Below are 21,386 nucleotides of genomic sequence, written 5' to 3' on the forward strand. Positions count from 1 at the left end.
ATGGACAAAGCATCCAAGGAAAATAACGTTCAGAAATCCCAAACAGTTGCTTAGCAATTAATACCAATAGCACATCAGCTCTTCAACTATCATAAGCAGCTTCAACATAAAACCAATAAAGCACAGATGAGAGAAGTGAGGAAATAAATGTGGAAAGACTGCCTCCACTTATAAAAAAAAAACTTTTTTTAAGTTAAGAATTACTAACTTGAGTGGCGTTGCTCGTGGCTAAGATAAACAACAATGAAAAGCAATTCAAAGCTATCAGTCATACAGAAAGTATCCCAACCACAACCTCAGTGGCTAGCGAGAATTCTGTGGTACCTAAAAGATCTCTGTCACACTGACAGGGATAATGCTGAGGAAATCATTTTTCAAGGGCAGAGTTTCTTTTTCTCTTCTAATACGAGCTCAAATAAATAAAAAACAAACACACTTGCAACAAGCATGCATACAGGAGATGTTTTGGGCTGGAAGTCTCACAGGCCCTTGTGCTCAGCCTGTGGGTGACAATCATGGCAGACCTAGCCAGCACCAGGCACAAGGCTAGCCCTCAGCTTCAGGCCACTGACCACCAGCAAAACCAACATCAACATGCCCCTGGCATCCCATCCCTACAAAGGTACTAGTGTTTTCTGCTATTTTTTGCTAGAACTCTCCCAGCACAATTTGCCTCTTCCCTGTTCCAGATGATAGTACAGATCAAGAGTTGGAGTTAACGGTTTTGAGGATCTGGTTTCACATCTAGTTTTGAAGTAGTATCACTACTGGGGGGTAGCACAAGCAGTGCAGTCCTAAGAATTGTTCAGCATATGCACTACACATGCTTCTTTTACAATTAGATATGCTGTTAGTAAATACACACAGCTTAGCCACAGCCATTTGCTCTAACCACTGAGGAACTGCACTACAAGGGGAACGCATGCCTCAGTACCCCCACCACAAAGGATGCTAGAGTACATCTGTATCTTGTTCAGATATTTTGATGCCAATTGCCTAGTTTTCATCAGTTTATGGCTATACTCATTCATGAGTGTCTCTGAATGCCTCTTATCCTGCTGGGAGTTATCAAACCTCCTATGTGAAGTTGAGAGATCCTCACTCCTTTTGTGAGGCTGTGATGTAGCAATACTGACCTGTGTCAGGATACCAACTGCCACCATTTCCTTACAGTTCAGGGGGACGTTTGCATTTGTAGGGCAGACCACTGTAAATAAAACTATCTAAATTGTGCTTTCAAATGTACTTAGCATTATCCTCATTCCTTTTTTGTCACGTGTGTAACAAGAAAGAAGTTATTCTGAGACTTTTGAACAAAGCTAAGACAGCTCCTTCATCGACCTAGGATGCACATCCACCTTAATCAGAGAGAACCAGTGAAGTGCAGCAGGGCAGCTAGCACTGCACAATATCAGTGAAGACAAGCATTTTTTGGTACCTGGTCTGTTTTGATTAACAAACTCAGTGGCTGAAAATTTCTTGCAGTATGTAAGCATGCACATCCTTGACTCTGACCTTTTAACTCCTGCTTCTCTTTTTTTTCCATCTTTGCTCTGCCTACCTGGACTAATTATAGTGCTCACAGTGAAAATTATGATCTAATTTATCATTTAGTGAACTTTTTCCTTCAGATGAGTTAAGCTTTGTTGTTCCAGGAAGTTCCTGGATAACCATAAGAATTTACCTTGAAACAGTACTAAAAGCTTGAGATCTTGTAGGGTCTCCCAAAGCAAGTATGATAGATTTTGCTCAGTTGCTCAAAGTCCAGATAGGCAAGCATTCATTAATATTATGTTATAGGTGGAAAATGCAAAACATTTTTAGAACTGTTTATCCCTATTCCACCTGCAGAGCAAGGAGATTGCTGACACAGTGCCCAGATACGAAAACTGCAAATGAAAGTCTTCAGTTTTTTTGCTATTTTTTAGGAAAAATAAACACTACGCAACCCAATCTGACAGCTTCACTGAACAAAATATGTGAGAGCTGTTATTCTGAGGCACACATCTCCACAGGGGAGAAGCTAAAAATTGCATTAGCTTTTTTTTTCCTCAAGTATTAAAAATGAAAAATGTCTTTCCCTCATCTGCAAAAGGTGGCTTAAAACCTGTTTTTACGTATCCATCAGCCTCTCATGAAGATCTGCCTGTAGACACATTCCCTATTAATTAGCTATTTAGTACCCATCTTGAAAAAGATAAGCAAATGTGTTTATATTCATTTGCAATGAAGTTGAGGAGCTAATAGCTTTTACTTTCACTAGTAGCACTCATATTTTCATAGACAGATACAGATATATGTATACATATACACACACTCTCTGAATGAACATAGGCTGAAACACACAGGTCAGTTCACTGACAGATATGAAGACAGAGCCTTTTTTACAAAGCTGTAATTCACCATACGTACAAGAAAAACAGCTACATAGAAATACGCGTATCTTATTAGATGCAGTGAATAGAAATGCTTAAGAGCAGCCACAGGGTACTTCACCTCTATCTTAAAATAATATGTTTTTCCCAAATAGATATGCATTATTTGGGGTTAAGAGTGGAGAGCATTTTTCACCTACCCGTGTCTCCCTTCAGTGGGGCTGACCAATGGAACACACATCCCGAGCGCTATGTGATGAGCACACTGTACTCCCTCACAACACTAAACAGCATCTGCACCTACCCATGTCAGAACAAACAACAATAAAACACTGCCTGCCCAAAAAACATAGCCACCACAAGGTCAGTAGGATAGCACACAGAGACACTGCATTTGAGAACAAAAGAGTACATCCCCATGGGAGGTGGCTTCTAAGACATGAGGCACACAATGTGCCTTATGCTTTGCTTTCATGTAAAAGCAAACATATAAACTGCCCCACAGGCTCCATGCCCACATGCAGCCGTTTCATCTCAATCAGCCAGTTTCCATTCATCACTAATAAGACATACCCATCCTTCCTTCCACAAAATCACGTATCTTAAACTTTTTATCAGGCCTACACTTGTGCTCACTCAGTCATGATTCCCACTGGTCCAAGATAGAGATACATTAGCGAAGCTAATTGAACAGTACATGGATCTTTTTAGTTAATGTAATGCTATAACACGATGGAAAGCACAGCAACAATAGGCTGCAGCAAGTGAGGATATGCTCAGATGCAGCAGCCATGGACACCAAAACAAAGGGAAAATGAAAAAAACCTGCTTACCCTTAGAAGGCCTCAGGTATGCAGAGATCTCCAGCAAGATACCCTCACCCCCCCTGCCAACCCTTACATCAGGTCTAGAAAGGGGTGGATCCTGGCTCCATCAGGTGCAATCACTCGGGTACATTGCATGCACCTGAGTTCCCCTGGGTTGGTCCTGCCTTCCTACCAGGTGCTCAATCACTGCTTCAAGACATGACTTAGCATTCCTGCTACAGTAGACAAAACAAAATACTGAATAAAAAGGAAAATGGAACTAAGATACTTCTTGGAACAGCTATCTGGCACTGTAGCAAAGTGCTATTATCAGTGGTCAATAAGTTTACCAGGAGATAACAGCACACAAATGTATTTCTGCCTCAGGATCGGCTTCACAGGAGTCATAGGCCATCTCTACCAATGTAACTGTGAGCATGGGCTTGGCCAGCCATGGCACTGTTTAACACTGTGAGCTGGCTAACACAGCGCATGTTACTACTCTGTAAAGGCACAGGATAAAAGCCACAAATAGAAGGAAATTTCATCATTTTCTTTCTAATCAGCTAAATTTTTTTCCTGTTCAAACTAATGGAAGCTCTACTATTTATTCACAGTTGAGAGGTTAATTGGCCCAAGGGGAAAAAATTACTCTATTAAATACTTCCAGTTTATTTAAAGTAAAACTTTGCTGGAATTAATTTGAATTATTAATGCTGGTTGTTATATATATATATGTCCCCAAATAACCTTTTTCTCATGACACTATAGTGACAATTCAGGGATCTCAGTAATGATTTTTTTAGTATATTTCCGTACTCAACTAAAAAAGATAACATCCTCAAAGGAAAAGAACCACTGTTATTTCCATTTCTTACACAAAATTTGTGAAATATCTAGCAGTATTTCAATGGACTGTTTAAATACACAGGTATGTACATTTGCCTACACCCAGTCATTCCAAAAACAAGATAAATTCACACAGTACTTATGGACACCTTCTAGCAGGGGAGAAGCTAATCAAGTAATAAATTTGAAGTTGGGCTCTGCAAATTCCACTTATCTTCAACTGGAGCTTCAGTCAGTCAAACTGTTAGGATCATGGAAAGAAAATGGAATTCCCTGTGCTACTGAAAGATGAGATACGAACCGCTGCCTTCATACACAATCAGAGCACAGTTTTGAGCATCACTGTGTACTACTCCAATGAATTATTACAACAGTGGAAAAGAGGATTTTCAGCACAATTCTACTCTTCTGTGCTTATTTGTTAACGAAAATGGATTTCTCCTCTTCCACTACAGGCCATAGGTTTGAGCAGTGCAGCAAGCACACTTCAGCTTTTATGTTCATCATTTAAAGATATTCAGCAAATCACAGGGTCTAAATCAAAGATCGTATCTCCAGTAAACATTTAATTTACAGATGTCTGTGGAATAATCTACTGGTTTTCAAGGTTTCTGTCCTTTTAGTCCCCCCCCAGCACAAGCAAAGATCTTTATCATCAGGAAGATTACCACAACACAGTTGCCTGACCTTTTTAAACCTATTTTCCTAGTGTCAGAAAGCGTGTGATAAAAACCAACTTGCATAGGAAGTTTATTAAAGTGTTTGTTGTCATCGTTTTTCACCCCAAAAATAAAATCAATTGCATAGGCAATGATAAAAATATAGAAAATAACATATATTTTAGCTGCTCGTCAACTTAGCTTTAAATTATTATTAAGTTTACCTGCAAAGGACTTGTTTTCCAGCACGTGCAGATATGAGTAGCACAAGCATACCATAAAATACGTAACATTTCATGGTTTTGAGATCTGCATCTAAATTAATTGGACTATTAATGCCAAAATGTAAGAAAGAAATCATATACCTTTTATTTTCACTAATGGGCAGTAACACCTTGGCATAATTGATTAGAAGTGCTTATTTCTGATGCACTGGCGTTTGACAGATGCAAATCTTTGTGTCTAGATATGCATAAATTGACAAGCAAAACAGGAAAACATAGCCAACTGTGATGTGAATACCTCAGCCCATAACAAACACGCTACTTGGTCAGCAACAAATTTAGATTTTCCTGAGTGACACAGAAAAGCTCCAGCCATAAGACTCCTTATCCCTCATCCAAATTTATCCCCCAATACATTTGCCCTGTATCTTTTAGGTTCCTAACAGATCAGACAAAATTCTTACAAAACTAACCTAGTTCAAGCTCACATCAGTCTTTGAGAGCTTAATTCTACAGGCAAAACACTTGTTTTAACACAGCATTTTATAGTGGAAGAAACTGTATCAACAGTTAGGCTCCAAACAGTAGCAAGCTAAACAAAGCTGTTTAGTTCCTCTCATCCTCAGGAACGATCACAGCTCAAAACATCATGCCTGCTAAAAGCAATAAAACCCTATAAGATTCAGAGAGGTAAACCAAAAGACTGGATCACTTAACTGTTATTCCTGCAAACACATATTATGAACCGTGCAAATGCTTTCCAAGTAGCTGTTCGTAGGATAGAGATGTTCAGATACACCAATATTTATCAGGGTGGTTATTTAAGGTTCAGAAGTCCAATCAAATATTTAAAAAAAAAATCTGTTTCTGTCAAATGTGACTGTATTCATTAGATTTAAGATTACCAGACCACTATCTTTTAAAAACTTGCTGAAATGAAAATTCATTTCACAATTCAAAGCAGATACCTATCAGTTCTCACCAGGTAGAAATTCCATTTCTTTCCAATCACACTTTCAAATGAAGTGTTTGGAGCAGGGATAACTCCAAAATATCCCCACACACATTCTTGATTTCATAAAGGTTATGTTCATTGAGTACTCACAGCACTGAATAATAATAATAGTACTGGCTATTTGTGTCTAGACAGTATCACGAGTGTAACACTTAATGAACAATAAGCCAAAGGTCAGGATATTTCCTATTAAGCAGGTATCTTCATCAGGAGCTATGTTTGGAAGCCTGTTCTGCACTACACCGCCACACTGTCTCATGCACATTGTCCTGAGGAAAATCTGTAATTGTCTCCAAGATTTTCATAAATTCCACTTCTACTACCAGTGTGTTTTAATAAGATGATGAGACTTTTAGAAGCAAAAAAAGCTATGAGAATAAAACTAACAATTTTTACAGCTAAAAAATCCCAATCCCTATTCAATCAATGATGCTTGTCTTCCTACTCTCAACGTTAAGCCTGCTTACCTCCGCATGCGTAATTTCAATATAGGATTTCATTTCTGCTGTAAAACAACATATCAGAATCAAAGCTGCAGATTACTATAGTGCAATGTTGGTGCTAATTGAGTTTCTTTATATATTAGGCTTAACTTTCTGCTTAGCAAGGGCTTTTTTTTCCTCCCCTAAATATATTATTATCATACATAAGCTTCTCTCTTTCTTCATAACAATGATATGCTCTTCCATGTATTAAGTCTTTTTTTTTTTCTTCCCCTTATTTTGATTCCCTTATGTAGGAAAGCACAATCAAGTTGAAGAGCAGACACAGTATGGCACATAACTGCAAGCAAGTCTCCAGGCACTTTGCATGGACCAAAAACTGGACAGCTTGGCAAACATGAATGCATTGCGACAAGGAAATATAAGCCAGAAGGGGTGTCCAAGGGCAGTGGGACTGTATTTCCTTCAGGATCTGAATGTATGCTCAGCCCTCAGTGGAGTTCATAGCCTCTAGAAAGCTACTGTTGCCTCTTTCCTGTGAAGATGCTCCTAGGCTTCTCCCCACCCTCTCGCCTACTTGTCCAATGTACACATGCCAAGATTTTGCCACATACCAAATCTAAGCACAAGGGTTGTCTATGCTCACTCTGGTATTAATTTTTAATACCTCAGGCTTTAGATATTTTGTTGTTTACTTACATGAGATACTGAAATGATATTAATAGAATATCACATCCAAAATGACTGAATTTTTGCTAGTCAAAGCAATATCTCCATCTGTGATTTTAAAACTAAGTGTGAATAACTGTATTGCCACCAAAGATATTTTGCTTTTAAAATGTATAATAATGTTTGGCATTATTCTAGATGTTCATACATCACTCAGTATTCACGGTACACAGCTATCCAACACTGTGTGAGAGACACAATCTCTAATACTTACAGCCAATCATCATCATCGCAACAGCAAAGATCTTCTCCCCATCTGTAGTCGGTGCAATGTTTCCAAATCCAACACTGGTGAGGCTGGTCATTGTAAAATACAACGAGGAGATGTAGACAGAATCCTTGCTTGGCCCACCTTCCCATTTTCCAAAGCCAGATGTGTTAAAACGGTAAGGTGTTCCTATTGACATTCCCAGCTGATAGAGCCAGCTCTCGGTTCGGATCGTGTTTGTATCCTCGTCAATGACTTCATAGTCTCCTATGCTGTACCAAATGCAGGCCAACCAGTGTGCTGCGAGACCAAACACACACACCAGCAGAACCAAGACTGCTGCTCCATATTCTATGTAGTGATCCAATTTCCGAGCGACACGACCCAGGCGAAGTAGTCTGACCACTTTAAGTGAACTGAAGAGGCTACTGATGCCCTAGAAGGATAAAGAACAGCGAGCATTAGAATCAAAGACTGAAGCAGCATTTGTAACTGACATTTGTAAAGACACGAGATGATATATCAGAATTAAGTGTTCACTAAAAAAAAAAAAAAAAAAAAAGACTGTGAAACATGAACTATATAATGATTCTTTTCAGGGACGGATACATGCCTTATCTTTATGCACTAACATTTTGCAGGCCTCTGAATTTCACTTTTGGGTGTTTTCGATAGGTCAACAAATATCTGTGTAAAGGCTTCAAATGATAGGCGTGCTCAGTTGTGCAGGTAAACTGCCCCTGAGTATCCTCATGCTACATTAGGCTGGCTGAAAATACATACAAAAATCACTGACCGTTAAATTATACAAATCTAATATTTGAGAGGAACATGGTAAGACACCCACTGAATTAATTCCAGCAATTGGGGTCATGAACCTCTCATAGCTATTTCTGACTTTCTCATCAGTACAATACTGGGCAACACGTGCTCTATTTTCTCAAATATAACACAGTCTGCAGTATTTAGGTCAGACATAGGAGGAAGATAAATAAAGGTGGTCTAAAAAATACTGGAAGTACCAAGCGATTTGTATTTTTTCAGTGCAAACACGTTTCCTGTGTTTACTTTCAATGTGTGAAAGTAAAGACTATCGGTCTTTCTATCTCAGATGGACCACACAAAGATTAAGTACTTCAAATATCTCACTGTCTAATCCTCACATCATTTTTTTGACAGCTCTGCTATCACTGTAGTATTTCTGTGCTAATACCAGTACAGCTCCCATAAAACAGAATTAGGATAGCATGTAGGATTTTACGTTAACTCTTAGACTGATTTCCATTCCCAAGTAAAAGTAGATAAATAAAAACAGAAATTCAAAGCCATTTGGAAAACTAGAAGAGCTGAACAGTCTTTCATAGAAAAGCTTTGCTTTTTTTTTTTTTTTCTTTCTCCCCTATTCCTCCTTATCATGATGGCTTTCATACAGAGAACTCTGATTAAAATTTAAATAGACAGGTTTAATGAGTATTTCTGGAAATGTATAATTGCATACTTCTGGTCCCCAGCTTTTACTGGAAGTTTGTTTATTCCCACATAAATACAACTGCTTCAGTATCTAAGGCTGGTTCAATGCACTAGAAGAGATGTTTTATTAAATAATTACTTAAAGCATATTGACTCATGTTCCCCAGGACTGCAGCAATGTATTTCCTCTTTATTTCATGAATTTGTCATGATTACATTGGCTCATTTTCAGAGATAGATATAATTTGTTACCTCGGAACACATTATCTATTTCCCTTCAGGGGAGGGAAAGCAGGTACTTCTGAAGGCTAAGTATGGAGGGAAAAAGAAAAAAGGGAAAAGAGAAAACATAACAAAAACAAACCAAATAAATAATTTGATCTTTAAGGTCTCTTCTAACCCAAGTCATTCTATGATTACCATATTTTAGAAACCAGCCGTGCAAGTCCCTGAGTGATGAGCATGCCTACATCCTAAATATCTGCATTCTAGTACTACCACACCATTTTACAGTCTTCTCTCCCAGGACCAAAGTCCATTTTTCCTTAATGTCTGCACAATTTTAACAGGAAAACAACATTATACTACATTACTAGAATTCACCAGTAATGACCAACTTTTAGTTTTAGTCTAAAAATAAAGCCTTTAATCACACAGTGCTTTTAAGTCCATGGCAAATGGCAAGAAAAAATTACATCCCAGCACTCTAAAAACCAGTTTAAATTTTGCTGGAAAATGACACAATATTTGTTCTATAAAATGAAGTTCATTGCTGGATTAAAAAAAAATCTGCTTGTCAATGAGTCCTACCAAAGGAAAACAGTGATTCAGCAATGATTCAGGAAGGACTTAGATGTTTGGGGATTTGATTAATTCTTAATTGAGTTAGACTGAAAAGAAGGACTAGAAATACTAGGGTGGAAGAAAGAAAAAACAAAAACAGAAGAGGAGCTGAAGAAGCTGGATATAAAAATAGGAACGCAAACTACAATATCTGAAATTAGATGAAAAAGGTTTAAAGCAAACAGCCTTCAGAGCTTCAGAACAGAGTATCTGGAGATCACTGTATTCTTATCTGAACTTTCCTTGTGAAATTCCCAAAAATGGAATTGCATAACGCATTTCAAATAACGTAGACTCAGAAGAAAGGTTTTGTCTATTCTAAGTGGATCAATACAAAAATGAAGAAATGTGTAAAGATTTTTTAAACAATTCTCTTAACATTTCCTAAGTGACAGAGTTTCAAATTGTTACAAACAATGAAATAGTCTATTTCATAGGCTGTTAAGTAGAAAAAAATCAGATAATTCCCCAAGACTTTAAAACAGCACTTTTTGTCACTAAATTTAGCAACTAAAATTTTAATACTCACGGGAATAGATCTGCTGGATTCAAAATTGACATTTTTAGATGGCTGCTTTCCAAAATAGAACTGTGCTTTTCGATTACTGTCCATTCTAATGCTCTTATCTGAGCAGATTATTTTTATGCTTTTACCATACAGATGTCTCCGTGATGTCACACACAAAAAAGAGCTTGAACTCAATTTACCCCTCTGGATGCTTGTACCACCCTCTTAGCTTGCTCCTGCTACAACATTTGAGAGGCAGGTTCAGAAACACTCAGAGTTCCTTCCGCCCAGACAAAACCTTGGTTCATAAAGAACTAGAAATTGTATTACCGGTCCCCAGATGCCCAATAACCCCTTCCCAAATGCTTTGCTATAAAGGATCAATTTTAGGCATCTACAACGCAGACAAGAAATGACAAAATAAGGAATATCCCACCAAGTTCGATCTAGGCTAGATTTATTCAGAGAGAGTTCCACCTGATTGTATTCTACAGATCCCTCCTCTGGGGAGTATGTAAAAGCTAAGAAATCTCTTCTAAGTCCCTGGTAGAAAATCAGTACATTTTTAAATATATTTTTCTTGCAGGGAAAAATTGTCAGCATAAAATGATGAATTTCACACACCATTATATAACAAATTTTTTGAAGTAACTGAATGAAACTAAACATATTACTGCTCATACCCACACGTAGTTGCCTGCTGGTTTTTGGCTGGGATAGACTTCACTTTCTTTAGTACAATGCTACATTTTGGATTTGTGACAAAAACAGCATTGACAACAGATATGTTTTAGCTATCGCTGAGCGGGGCTGGCACAGCACCAAGCTCTTTCCTGCTTCTCCTACTAGCAAAGATGCTGGGGGTGCAAAAGAAGCTGGGAGGGGACACAGCCAGGACAGCTGGCTCCAGCTAAACAAAGAGATATTCCATACCACACAATGCTATGCTCAGCTATACAAATGAGGAGGAATTTTCCAAGGCTGCCATTGCTCCATGACTGCCTGTGCACTGGTCACCTCATAATGCACAATTTCTAAATTTTTTATTTTTTTAATTATCAAATGGTCTTTATCTCAACCCCTGAGTTTCTAAATTTTGCCCTTCCAATTCTCTTCCCTCATCTCACTGGGGGAGAGTGACAAAGTGACCGTGGTATTTAGTTGCCTTCAAGGGTTAAACCACAACAAGTTGCTGACATTTTTTCAAATATTTAATACGCTGGCTGTTTTATTTTCATTGCTAGTGATGGATGATGCATGGAGATTGAAAAATCTGTAGTAAACCAAAGGGCAAGGTCAAAGCACTGAGAGCCAGAAGAAATAACTCAGTATTCTCTGATTGAGCAAACTCAAATTTCAAAAGCCCTTATAATAATAAGCACAACAACCACCACCCCCTCCTCCTATGCAATCTTTAAGGAATGGAACTATATCTCAGAAGACCAGCATTCTTCAGCACTGCAGGAAAACAAAACCCATCAGAAGATGCTTCAGAAATTTATCCATGGAACACTGCTAAAACTGAATTTCCATGCATAATGTTGCAAATTACACCTACTCACTGTGCACTTTTACACAGATTTTCTTCAGTATCACCTTTTTTTTCTGCAGAACATGACCTGCAGTCAGTGTCTCACACCTGTATCTCAGCCACGTGCCGAATCTCTCAAAACAGAGGATGCAGAATATTGATGTTTTGACTTCAGCTTTGCATCGGACAACAGAAGATTTATACCATTATTTCCACGTACATGAAGAGAGGTAAGGAGAAAAGACATTGCGATAAATTACTTTGTGATGGTGTTTTGTGTTTTTTTGAAAACATAAGGGTGGTAGCAGAGTATTTATTAGTTACTTGTGTCTCTACAATCCTTAAACCAGCAGCAGCGGACACTACAGTGCCAGGTGCCATACAAATAAAAACAAGTTACTGTTCATTTGCTGAGCAAATGGGAAATCAATTCAAAATTTACTGCTTTGTAACAAGACACGGGATGAAAAACTTCAGCAAAGAAGTAAAACACGACTTTCATCCCACCTGCTAAAGCTGATTTAAAGCTAGGATTTTAAAAATAAATCTGCATGACAATATGGTAGCATTCAATTTTTATGTTGTTATTTACTTTCCACATGTACAGAATGAAAACAGACAAACTAAGCATTAAGATATTTTTTTCTGGGCTCCAAGGAAATATAGTTTATTTACTACTAACTATTTTTAGAAAGAGAAATACTGACGTACATTTGCTCTATGATTTCTAGCACTTTCTTCTTACACATAACAGTTGATGTTCTGGCTTCACTTCAATTAAAGGGAGATGCAGGAAAACAACAACTAACCATTACAAGAATGAGAATGAAACAGAACAAAAAATATATTATTTGTTAAAAAAAAAAAAAAAAAAAAAAAGGACGATGACAAACCAGATTTATCACTAGTGTAAGAGAGACAAGAGCCATGGAAAGCAATACCTTGCTTCTTGGCATTTGATTCCTTCGTCAGCTGTACTGCAGTCTGGCAGAAACATGGCAGCCCTGTCTGCCATCAGGTTATTATTAGGACTTTTGATTTTTGTTTTTTGCCTTTTCTAATTTTCTTACTTAGGTCTGCAAACACGACCTTTCCTACAGATTGCCATATTGAGCATGAGATAACATTATGCACACAGGTCAAAATCAATATCTAAACTTTCTGGTTGCTGCTGTGGTTCCAAGTACTGAAGAACACAGATCTTTAAACTCACAATGCTTATTTTAGTCAGACATCCCCCAGCTTGGTTAGAATCCATGGAAAAACAGCAATAATTCATGTATACGAGCATAGAGTGCAAAAAGAGATTAAAAGGCTGATTTTTCATTTATAAAGCTTGCCTTGCACATATAAACACTCTCAGAAAACCAGCATATGCAGGAAACAAACTTTTTTTAAAGCACTGACTGTAAGATCAAGGCCAGAGATAAAGATACCATGCAGGTAACATAAAGCTTCCAATTGCTATTTACCCATTCCACATTCCCAAATCAAAAATTTACCCGGGTTATGTCCCGCCTTGTAAGGGGAGGGAAGGAGTGACCAGAAAGTTAGAAAATGATTTCTGTTGCTCCTTTACATCCTTACAGACAGCTGTTTTCCAGGGCTTCTGATTCAAAGAACCAACCAGTTCCAGAAGTTTTTTTTAAACTTCCTCTGAATGGGCAAACATCCAAATAAAATTCAGTATTACAGGCATCCAGAACCACTCCATCTTAGATTCAAATCCAATCCCTAATATAAAATAGACTATACAGCAGCCATTTAGCTATTCAAATAAGTACTCTTTGCCATTTCATCTGATTTTCTGCCTCAGATCAATACAAGTATGCTGAACTGGGGAAAAATAACATGGTAACTGATCCCTGTCTCTGAAATATGCTTCCCTTTATATGCAGTACAACTCAAACAGCAGCTTTTTGAAATAATTCAGATTCTAATAAATTCAATTAGCTCTCCGTCTTGGGCGAAGGCTATCACCATACATTATCACTGAAAATGTAATTCAGTGTTTTAATTCTTTTAGCCTTATACAGATTGAATTGCTTCTGTAGACTACTATTCTCTCTTTAACAGCATGATAAATCATGTCATGCTTTTCAAAGCTATGAAAAAGCACCTTAAAATGCAATCACATCCTCACTTTCTCACGACTTAGCCAAAACATTCATCTGAATGCTAGCAGTGAGAAAAAATACCTGACTGGCATCCTATCAGCCACAAGCAGAACCTACGGAGTAGGTGCTGGGCAGGACATCCTTCTTTAGTATCATTTTTTGGGAAGGACTGTCCATTAGCAGATAACACAGATGCCTCTGAGACACAATTTAAATGAGCTGAACATCTTACGCATGCTTAAGCACAGGAAAGAATCCTAAATGGTTAAATGGCAGAACAACTCTGCAGTGCCAACATACAACACCAACAGAGTTTGTAAAACAGAGGGTTCTGAAGGCAGCCTGCTCCTCAAAAGGGCAGCACAAAAAAGGCACTTCATTAGAAGTATGGAGGCTGGGTTTTAAGGAATTCGTCCCTTCCCATCTTCCGTCAACACATCCAAGAAATATTTAACAACATTTCTACTGTGCGTGGATCTTACTTTGGTATTTAGCTGCTTTGTTACAGACGCTATAAAGAAAGTTGGTTATGACTGCTTTAGTTTTAATCAGCCACATAAAAACATTCATTCATTACCAGATTTGTCAATAGACTTGACTCACGTGCAAAACTAATTAGACAGACCCAAATAAGAGAGACAAACTACAAGAAGTTTCAAATGGATATTAAATTATATAGCTGTCTGCCATTTAGAAGACTTTAAAAAGTATATTTTCCAGTTTGCACAATTCATCTAATAAAAGTATCTATGATCCCCTGTTTATTTTATAAAACTATAAATACCATGGTCATTTACATTTATTGCCTTTATTGTAAAACACATCTAGAGAATTTGTATGCTTTTTGGTTTAGCTACTTCAGTAATTCCTAGATAGCTCATTTGTGTTAGCAGGAGAGATTATTCCACTAATACGATTTAAATTAATCTATTGCAAAAGTACTGCCTTGCATTTGCCAAAAACCTGACCAGCAATGCATTCATTTTATCCGCATACAACTCACTGTACTTTCAAGTTGCACCACGCTCCCTTAGCACTAAACAGCTTAATTTATTTTGATTACTTCTGTATTGTGGGTTTTTTTCTGGGACTTTTTTTTTTTAATCATCATACATTTCGTCCTTTGAAAGTTATATGTGTGCTCTGTCTAAATGCTAGCTTCTCTCTTATTGATCCACTTAAGTGAACCCTAGATCATTGATATTGAATACATCTTTCCTGATGATCTTTCAGTATGCATTTATTTATCTCAACTACTAAGAATTATATACGGTTCTCAGTTCAGTATCAGCCAATAACTGATCACAGTGTTTCACTCAAATATATACAGGGAGCCTACAGTAAGAACTGCTATTTCAGAGATTTATACAACGCTGACGTGACTGGATTCCACTCCAAACATGAAATCTCACAAGTGTCACATGTAATAAGTCAAACTGTTCCCAACATAAATTATATCTTATGGGATTATGGATAAAAAACACAGTATAAAATTGCTTGAGCTGACACTGCAAAAATATGATTCAACTTGCTTTGGAATACAAGGTCTTAGATTGCATCGTTCTTGGAAAAAAACTACTTTAAGTCTGCTTTTTTATTAAATTTACTGAACAGAAAGAGGTAACGTTACCCCTCAAAGTTGGTGATATTTCCTTAACTGAGGCATAATACTAATTACTATAAAGGATCACTGACAAATAGTATTGTGATTATTCAAATTCAAAAGATACTAACATGGTAGGTTTTAAGGGCTGTGTAAATTTTAGACCAATGTGTTCTTTTTGACTCAGTCCATACTGCAGCATATTGTCTTAACAGTACTAAGATTAATCCTAGCATTATGCTGCTTCATCAATCAACAGATTAAGTTCTATATCGGGTCATGAAAGTAATTTCTACTTAACAGTATGATCAGGTTGCCATGTAGAAAAATCAGGAGAAATATTTATACCTTTTCTTTCACTTCAGTACCAATGGAAATTCCTCTAAATCTATTCTCATTTCTCATTTGCATTCTATTCACGTCTATAATCTCTGAGATGCTGCACTCTTTCTCCTTCAGCATCACTCTTGAGATCAGAAATTTCAGATATTCTCATATCTAATTCCAGGGCCTTGGACAAATACATTCATTTTTTTCCCTCTTCCATCTGTAGAATGTATTTATTCATACTTAAGTGCCTCTTGTATTAATTGTAGTTATTAATAGCTGTATTGATTAATAGTTAATGAATTCAAAGTATTTTTATGGACAAAAAAAAATTCTCAACAGTACAAAGAGGAAACCAGAATTTCAATTATATTTTTTAAAATGTGGATTGAAAAATATACTAATGTTCCAAATTGTAATAAACACAAGAAATTTTGAAATAGGCTAAAAAACACAGAAGTCACAGTTTTGTTTCTAGGCAGTATTTTTTCCATTGTATAATATTTTTTCCATTTTATAATAGAATAATGAAGTTGGCAAACAAAAAGTTGCTCGAAAATGGGGAAGAAAATCAATCCAAATTCTTTTTAAATGAGTATGTCTTGTCAAAAATATTTATCAGTTCTAGTTTCATATGTTATAATTAATCTTACATTGTTGGAACATCTTGAAGACAAAACCAGCTTCACCACTGATGTAATGAGGGCCAAGTGTTGAGACAGTCCCAAAGTTACCCAAAGAGCCAAGAGACTCAGTACCCTATCTACACTGCTTTTAACTTCACCAGCTTCAGGCCCTGTGTACACTGCAAAAAAAATGTTTCTTTCACAACAATTGTATCACTCTTAGAAACAAGTCAACCTGTCAAGTTAGTTCCTCCACGGTCCCCTCAGTGTCCTCAGTTTCTCTTATTGGAGAATGATAGCAGGCAGAAAAACAGTGAGCTTTAACCTCTCAGTCTCCCTTTACTATCACATGTGGAAAACACAGAAACATTAACATAACAACTTATAGTCTTCATCTCATTTTACAGCCACTGCTGTCACTGAACATCATGTTCTCTCTGACAGTTTGTTTGTTTGTTTTTTTTTAATGTATTTGTCAGATGGACAAAAAAGCCCTCCCAGTAGCCATGGCCACCTACTGTCTCCATTCTCAAGGAATTACTTACAGCTAAGCCAAAGTAAAACGTGTATCGACCCAGTCTGGACACTTAAAATGTGAGCAGCAAAGCCCTGCAGCTGACTTAATCCAACAGTTAAGTAACATGGTGTGCGAACTGGGGTGGGAGGCAAGTAAAATCTAAACCAGTGCGTTTGAAAGAAAGGGAGCTGGTCCACAAGGGAATACTCTTCACAATACAGAATATACAAAGCAAGACCTTTATATTTCAAAGACTCCTTGAATGTGACTTTTTTTCTTTCAATAAAAGGTTATCTTTTTCTCCACAGGCATTTCATGAAACGACAATTAACATATACTGTCCCAGATCTCCACCTGAAGTGCACAGCATTATTCTGCTGACATTGCTGGCAAAGCCCCTCAGGTCCCGTAAACCAGTCTGTGAGCCCTTCACAGAAGAGCACCAATTTACACCAGCAGAGGCTCCTCTCCAGTGACCTTAGAATGATTTATATCAGTTAAATGTCAGAACCCACTAGGGAAAATACAGATGAACAGTCTTGACAGGACAGCATCAAGAGAAAGTTTTTTTCTTGGGCATGATGGCTAAAGTAACTAGAAGTACTGCTGTTATACTGATTAATACTGTTGAAGAGACACAGGAAAGCTGAAGTACCAATCATCTCATCATTAGAATGCAACATCCAAACAAAGAAACTGGAGAAATCCCACCCTGTGTAACAGCTTCTCAGTAATTGTTACCCTGAGTCTGTGCATGTCTATGTCCGCGCTCAGTCCAAGGCTGTGACGGCCTCTGCTACAGACATTTCCCCCAGGGATGTTCTGTGGGTCTTATCACCAGCCTACAGATATGAAATGTTCCTCCAGCAAAAATCATTAGCAGATTGTTACTATTTGCAGAGGATGAGAAAAGGTTTTTTTTGTTTGTTTTTTTAAATCTTTCAACAACAGAAATACTTGTGGGCTCTCCTTTCAATGCTTTATCAATGCTATGATAAATTAACACATGAAAGCCCTGAACAGGAATTTTAAACAAATACCTCAGGTCAGGTCTCACAAGGCTTTTTGCATCATCTTATTTGTGTTATTTCCGTCTGTAGCTCTATATAAAATGAAAACCTCTCCAGGGAATTAAATATCAAATATTTATATACCCAATAGTTTGCCTACCAAACCTAAGTTCAAAAGGAAAAATACTTTAAATTAGATAAGCCAGTTAGTGTTTTTTCACAAAAGTATTGCAGTTTTACGATTTTACCCAGATATTTAATTGGATATAATTTTCTTTTAATAGCTAGTTTGTCCTTTGTAACACGTATTTCAAAGGAACTCATAAAAATTAAATATTACGCACTAAATTTTAAATACTAAGCACAGATGAAACTCTTATGTATGCCACAGATAAATACAGACATAATTATTTTGTGATAGATTTTATAAGGTATAGTTAAAGATGACTCTTGCCGCCCAGTTCTTAAAATTTTGATAACCATTCATGAACTCTCTGATCTAGTCAGGCATGAAACTTGTTTTTTTACTTTTTAATATTTGAGTAATATTTTCTTGTTAGCTTGAGCCAGTAGGAAAATAAGCAGTACCAGAGTAGCCTGAATGTTAGTTCTTCTGCTGGCTTGTGACTGGTTCCTAAAGAAATATTAAAGAATTAAGGAGGAGCTTACATTTCTAGATTTCTCCCTGCCTTTTCTTCTAATTATGGAATTATCAAACAGCATCTTCAAGTGTTTTACTTTCCTCTAAAACTGTTGCCAATGGTGCATGCATCACTGGGCATCCATACAATACTATCTGGTGGGGTAAGATTCAGCCACTCACCACCTGCCACATCACAATGAAAGCAGCTGAGAAAAGGGAATTGTTCACATGAAGAATTGCCCCTAGTAGACATACCCTGCTCAGTTATCAGTGAAAGGAAGAGAATCCTGCCCTAATAAACCATCTTTACACACTACTTCAAGCTATTTATTGTAAGTCAGATTAAGCAGTTTCTTTCAGAGCTTTACACAAAAGCTGTCTGCTTCTGCCTTGTCCTCCTGAACTTCAACAATGAAAGAAAGTAAATACGGATTTCTGACACCAAAACCTCAGTTTCTGGCAGTGCAATTAAAAATGGATCCTTCCAGAGAAGGCTCATCAGCAGACTTCTACATGCACTGAGGGCAGCTACTAGAGACACAGGAACAATAACCCAACATATTCAAAAGCAGTCACTTATTTCTTCTCCCCTCCCTGCACCCAAATACAAAGTAATAATTAAGGGGTGAAAGTGGAATTACTGACCTCATCAACGTTCTCAAATGCATTGATCACATCATATGGCAAGCATGAGAGCAGGTCGATCACAAACCAGGTCTTCAAGTAATTCATGCGAATCAGCTTTGGGTCAGAGATCACCTCTCCTGCTGGTCCCACAAACGTGGTGTGGAAATTAAGTACAATGTCTACCAAAAAAATGACATCTACAATGCTGTCCACTACTAGCCATGCCACATTGTTCTGTTTGGTTTTAAAGGAGACATTATAAGGGACCAAAATAGCCGTGTAGAAGGTTAAAATCAAGATGATCCAGTCCCAGGTAGTCTTGAAAACACAATAATGCAAAATTATATGTGGTGGAGTCTTTGGTGCTTCTTGTTTGTACTGTGGGAGAATTTCGGAGCCCAGCTGCAGTACCTATAGTGACAAAGATTTTAGGAGAAAAAAGAAACATTAATTTTTTTTTAATATTAATTTTAACATCATAGAGTCTTGAGCTCAGTTGATAAAAAGACATGCCCACTAACCTCTTCTAACATTATCAAATTGTAAGTCAGAAGAAGTATTCTGCTAAACAAAAAAACACAGTAGCAACCAAAGATCAGTTTTCTTATTTTCAATGTCATTAATTATTTTTTACTATGACTAATGTGTTGAGCCTGCAAGACATGCAGAGAAGAGAATGCACCTTTCACAGTCTGAACAGACCAGACTTATAAATGATGGGAAGGAAGGCAGTTGCAAATCAATCAATCCAGCACCTGGACACTGCTTCTAAATGCTATTTTGCTTTACTCTTCACTATACTGTGTCTGAAATCAAGTCCTGTACGACGATCATGAATGTGTAAAGTCTCTGTTCCTGTGTGCTGCACAGGACTGAAGTCCATGAATTATTATTATTATTAGCTTCAATAAACTCATTTCAACCTTTAACACTTCAGGGAGAAAAGGTCAATATCTTCCATATCTGATGGTGAACAGTTGAGTTCAAATACAGTTAGGTCTGAATTCAGAAAAGCACTACAGCAAAAGATGATCTGTCAGCAACTTGAGGTTGAGCACATGTTCAAGTGTTCTGCATAATTAAAATCTTTCCCATTCTGCACAGTAGTACAAAAAGAATACAATCATGATTTTACATTATGCAATACCTATGGAAAACCATGACAATGTCTTAGGAACTAAATTTCCTCATATCTGTTAACAAGAATACTCCTGTTTATATCTGTGGTTCTACATCAGGGTGGAACCAAGGTGAGTGACCTGACTCAAAAAAAAAACAAAAAAACAAAAAAAAAAAAAACTAGTCATATTTTAAAATAAAATTTATACAGGATGAATTATAGGTAAAAACAAAAAGGAAGTGGAAACTTTAGCAAGCGAGATGTGTTTCTTAGTGCCAGACTCAACCTGGGAGAGCATGGTTTCTATTTCTATTTCGGAGCATGGTTCCTTTTTCACATTTACTTACAACATAGTTCAGAGCAACAGGCTACCCACTCTGGGAAAAGATCAGACAGCATATCTAGAATAGAAAGGATGTCTTCCATTCATGCTCCTTATCTCAGCTTTGTTAACATCAATTATTTGGACATGGATTTTTATCTGCAGGCTTTCTGGGTACTTTTTATTATTCTTCTTTGTTAACTAGTGGGTTTTTTTTTTTGTTTTTTTTCTTCTCAATAGATTAATCCAAAAAAAGACAAAAAGAAAACAACTGGACAAAACAATCTCAGATCAAGTTCCCTGCTGCTCTGAACCTTACATCCTCACATAATCAGTTACTCTTGTGCACCACAGAGGTCAGACACTGTCAGATCACAGTCCCTTGCACATGTTTAAATGACTATGAGAGCTGAAAGGCAAAAAAAACAAGCCTGCTGACCTTAAGCGCATTGTGTTTTCCAGAAGAGAAATAGCATGACCTGCTCAGGAGACCTGCTGGTTAGCACAAGGGCATCAACACTATAAGAAAAAACTGAAAACCTAATGAAGTTTGTTTCACTGAGTTTCTAGAATCACAGCAAGCAGGGGAATAGAACATTTCCCTCTAAAAGTAGGATCCTTGCAGACCAAACCAGGACCCCAACAAGGCCCTTAAAGTATTAAGTGCCATGCCACTCCTAAATCTGATTCACCCAGGTTTGCCACAATGAAAATTGTTGGCTTGTGCTGTGACAAAGCTAAAGTAAGCACAAGACTAAAGAAGTCTCTTCTCTACAGGAGGCAATGGCCAACACAGTTCCCCGAAGTCCCTAGC

General features: G+C 37.3%; 1 protein-coding gene across 1 annotated transcript in view; it reads right to left on the bottom strand.

Moving 5' to 3' along the window:
* The window catches only part of KCNH1 (potassium voltage-gated channel subfamily H member 1), a 179,978-nt gene that overhangs the window by 122,876 nt on the left and 35,716 nt on the right, over nt 1-21,386 (bottom strand). Inside the window, exons 6-7 of the mRNA XM_042894006.1 lie at nt 19,149-19,541; nt 7,315-7,744 (exon numbers count right to left, since the gene is read on the bottom strand). Of these exons, the coding sequence (XP_042749940.1) occupies nt 7,315-7,744; nt 19,149-19,541 (823 nt within the window). The remainder of the gene's footprint in view (nt 1-7,314; nt 7,745-19,148; nt 19,542-21,386) is intronic.

Source organism: Lagopus leucura, unplaced genomic scaffold (genome assembly GCF_019238085.1).
Source record: "Lagopus leucura isolate 7727_CA_CO unplaced genomic scaffold, USGS_WTPT01 Super-Scaffold_73, whole genome shotgun sequence".
Taxonomy (NCBI): domain Eukaryota; kingdom Metazoa; phylum Chordata; class Aves; order Galliformes; family Phasianidae; genus Lagopus; species Lagopus leucura.